The 4,292-nt window shown below is 38.2% G+C and overlaps 1 protein-coding gene across 1 annotated transcript in view; it reads left to right on the top strand.

Annotated features, from left to right (window-relative positions):
• ANGPTL5 (angiopoietin like 5) overlaps positions 1–4,292 on the top strand; it is a 27,939-nt gene that overhangs the window by 7,860 nt on the left and 15,787 nt on the right. Inside the window, 2 exon segments of the mRNA XM_030887683.1 lie at positions 1,968–2,071; positions 2,890–2,983. Coding sequence (XP_030743543.1) covers positions 1,968–2,071; positions 2,890–2,983 — 198 coding nt within the window.

Genomic DNA, 4,292 nt, shown 5'->3' with positions numbered 1-4,292 from the left:
GCTATCCATGTAGCTGGGATTGGGGCCGGCTCCCGAGACCTTTCTATTGGTTCCCTAAAGTCAGGTCTTAATCCCACCCTAATCCTGTCCATTAGTATATTACAGAACACCCTCATTATAATCACAGGTGTAGCACCCAGAGTTATAATACAGCATGTGAGGAACTATGGGTAGAAGGGCCATATTACTTGACTACAATTCAATGCATGCAGGGTGAGGGATGGAAAAGGGAGATTAGAAGGGGAGTTGGTGAGGATCTGATTCACTTCTCATAGAACTGTAACTCTTGAGTCAGAAGTATAAAATGTTCACTTTAATCTAGTTAATTCTGTGTGTAATACAAGAACCTCAGATGTCTCTGACCAGCAAGTACAACTTTAAGCCCATTAGCACGGGTATCGAAATCCAGGAAGAAGGTATTAGAAATTGCGACTGAAGTAAAAAGAGAGATGAAACTGGGCGAGGTAGATGAAAAATAGATTTTAAAGCTATCCATGTGCTTTACCGCTACAGTAAAATTTGGGATTATATAAATAAAAAAAAATTAAAGGGCAATGCATGCAATTATACATGGCGTCTTTTGTTATAAAAAGAGCTCTGGTGGTACTGTCTCAAGTTAATCACACCGTTTATGGTTCAAACCCACTAGCAGCTCTGAGGGAGAAAGATGAGGCTATCTGGTCCCGTAAAGATTTCAGCTTCCAAAGCTCCATGTTGAAATCGGCGGATGATAGCGGGTGTTTGGGGAGCTTTTGTTGTACAGGATATCGTTGGTATAATTGGCCATACTTTCATAGGGTCTGAACAAGTAAGGCTAGTTGAGTTTAGAAAGTGTCTTTGGTATGGGGAATATACACTGAATTAGCAAGGGATTAAGGGGCTTTATGAAAACTAACTCTCAAATTGTTTTGGAAAAACAAGATCTTTGTGCTGTTCTTAAAACTCTTCTGGAAGCAAAATTACTTCAAGATGTTTTAAAATAAAAGTTTGTTAAAAAGAAAATATAAGGTTTATTGTGTGTGTGTGTGTGTGTGTGCGCGCGTGCAAGAAGCCCAGGCGGTGTAGTTTTTAAGTGCTTACCTACTAACCCAAACATCAGTGGTTTGAACCTACCAGCTGCTCTGATCTGAGAAAGATGTGGTGTCCGCTTCTATACCAAGTTACAGACTCAGAAACCCAAAAGCTCAATTCTACTCTGTTCCATAGCATTGCTCTGAGTCAGAATCGACTCGATGGCTATTTGGAGTTTATGTGGGTGTGTGTGAGTGCAATTGTTTACATGAAAAACACTATTAGCAGAAAGATATGTACAAAGAATTATTTCTAAATATTAACTTGCCCTGGTATGGGATTACTGCCTTTTACTATCTTGTATAGTAAGAATTGCCAAGTCCTGAACCCCCAGTGTTCATACATCTCATCTTAAAAAGTGAGAACTGATATTCACAATGCTGTCTCTCCATTGTAATTAAATATTCCATTGTTTTGAATATTCCATATTATTAGGAAAGGAACCTTGGTTTCACATTGGACTGATGGCTGCAAGGTCAGCAGTTCGAACCCATTGGCCATTCCATCAGAGAAAGATAAGACTTTCTACCCCAGTAAAGATTTACAGCCTCAGGGACCCAAAGGGATAGTTGTACTCTACTCCAGGGTTGCTATGAGTCAAAATCAACTTTATGGCAGTGAGGTGTAGATGTATATTTTAGGAGGCATAATTACGTTATGAATGGCCAATTCTGAGTTAGAGAAAAAATATACTAACTAGAATATGTAAGTCTGAGAACATACATATGTATATACATGCACAAGATAATATACATATGTATATATGAGCACATACATAACATACATATATGCATGTTATTGTTGCTTATATACTTAAACGACCCATGGGAAATTTTATATTTTAATGTTTCCTATAATAATGTTATATTTAGCAGCCACTTTTATTATGGTTTAAGGAAATTTGCAAAGTTCTATGGTTTCCTACACACGAAGTACCAAAAAACTGCTAAGAAGTCTGATGGATGAGCAACAAGCTTCCTTGGATTATTTATCTAACCAGGTATGGAGTTTTTGGTGTTTTGTCGTTGCTGCATGTGTATACATATATATAGTTGGCTGAAGATACAATCATTTTTACTCTTTCTTGTAATCATATTAACAGACATCTGCTTTGTGCCTATTATGTGAGAGGTGCCCTGGTAACTCCCAGGGAAACAAAAAATAAAATTTAAAATGGAATATAGAATTGAGGGGAGCAAAGAGACAAACTACTGCAATGAACAAGTCCTAGTAGATGTTGCGAGAATGAGGGTCCAGGAGAGCGAGCGAGTTAAGAAGACTCTTTAAAGGAGGACGTCTGTGAGTGGAGTCCTGAAAGATGAATAAATGCTTCTAAGGCCACAAAAAGGTTGGGTCAGAGGGGAGGTATTTGTGGTTAGCCAAAGGTGGAGGCCAGCTTTGGCGTGGTTCATGACTCAAGATGTGTAAGAGAAAGTGAAGCAGGCAAAAACTAGATCATGCCACACCTTGAAAGCCACCTAGATAGTGAAATGACAAGATCAGATGGGCAGCTGGTGTGGAGGATGACTGGGGGCGGGCAGAGGTGGGAGATCAATAAGAAACTACAGCAATGTTTCCGGCGAGAGCTGCAAGAGCAAGCCGGTGCAGAAACAGGGGCAGGCACAGGAGGTTCAGGGAGGTAGGCGCTGCTGAACTTGGCGATTTATGTTGCGTTCTGGCTCCTGTGACTTGTGACAGCAGTGAGAGGCTCAATTTAGAATGTGCAGCGTTATGTATTTCAGAGCTGGCCTTATAAGAAGCTTAGGGGTATTACAGAATTCAGCTAAATATTGTTTGTTCAAATATAAATGTATTTAGGTTCACGAGCTCATGAATCGAGTGCTTCTTTTGACTACAGACGTTTTGAGAAAACAGCTGGATCCTTTTCCTCATAGACCAGTTCAGTCACATGGTGAGAAACTTGGTATTTCAGTCTTTTAATAGTGGTCTTTTATTGTTTAAATTTTCTTGAACTAGTAATTCACATCCAAACCCAAACCCATTGTCACTAAGTCAATTCCAGCTTACTGAAACCCTAAAGGTTGGAGTAGAACTGTGGCACGAGGTTTCCAAGAATGTCCATTTCTTAAGGAAGGAGACTTGCCATAGCTTTCTCCAGGAGGAGGTGTTGGTGGCTTTGAACTGACAACCTTTTGGTTAGCATCCCAGCTCTTTAATCACTGCATTACAAGGGGTTCCTTTTTTCCTAAGCAGGTTTGCATTTAAAAATTACATGTATATGCATATAAATATATATATAACTTTACCATAGCTCACTATTATCTAGCAGAGTAGTCAGTTAACACCTGCCATTAAGCAGATTAAATTGCAGACAATATGTACTTTTGTAAATCGGGAAACTTTCCTGACCATTTCTATGTCATGGCTGTATAAAGATAGCCCAAACTGTTCTGAGAGCATTGTTTTATGCAGCTGTAGCCTAGGTGCTCTTCATATTTTATGAATAATTAAGTTAGGAGAGAATAAAGCTTCAGAGTTCCTCCCCCAGTAAAAACATTGAAAACAATATTCCAGCACTTGCTCTTGGATATAGCATTTCAAAAAGAAAAGAGATTTAAGACTGAAATAAATTTGAAAATTTATATGCAAACACAGTGTAGTAATCTCTAGGTTTGGGATTGCAAGAAAGCGGTCCTAACATATATACAAATATGCTTGATACAATTGATATACATATAGTTATAAGAGCTATAAGAGCCCCCAGTAAAATGATCTTAAAAAAAAGGAAGAGGTCCTATCAACCTTATAATTTATAAGTTAATATAAAAAAGTTCAAGCAATAGATACAGTTGAAGCCCTTGAATATGATCTATCTTTTTCCTTACAACGAGATAAGAATGACCATTACAGAGAACATGCTAAGTGACAGATATTAAAATAGACAGAGCTGGACTCTCATGTCTGGCTGCTTAGCTTCAAATTCCTGATCCACTGTTTCTTTGGCCTTAATTTCCTCATTTATAAGCAGACAGCACCTACCCCATATGACAATTCTTAAAGCAGTGCCTGATAAATAGTAAGAGCAATACAAGAATTTTCTATCATCATCATCATCATCATCAGATGAGGAAAATGAGTCACGGAAAGTTTAAATAATGTGTTCATGTTTGTCTGGTAATGAAAAAACAGGTATTTCACCCTAGATCTGTATTTCAATGTGAATTTCTATCTTATCTCTGAGCATGAGTTTTAATAAGAAC

Source organism: Echinops telfairi, unplaced genomic scaffold (genome assembly GCF_000313985.2).
Source record: "Echinops telfairi isolate 266 unplaced genomic scaffold, ASM31398v2 ScPeMD7_7421;HRSCAF=8459, whole genome shotgun sequence".
NCBI classification, from domain to species: domain Eukaryota; kingdom Metazoa; phylum Chordata; class Mammalia; order Afrosoricida; family Tenrecidae; genus Echinops; species Echinops telfairi.
Note: the sequence above shows the minus strand (reverse complement) of the source record. Positions and strands in the feature narration are given on the sequence as shown.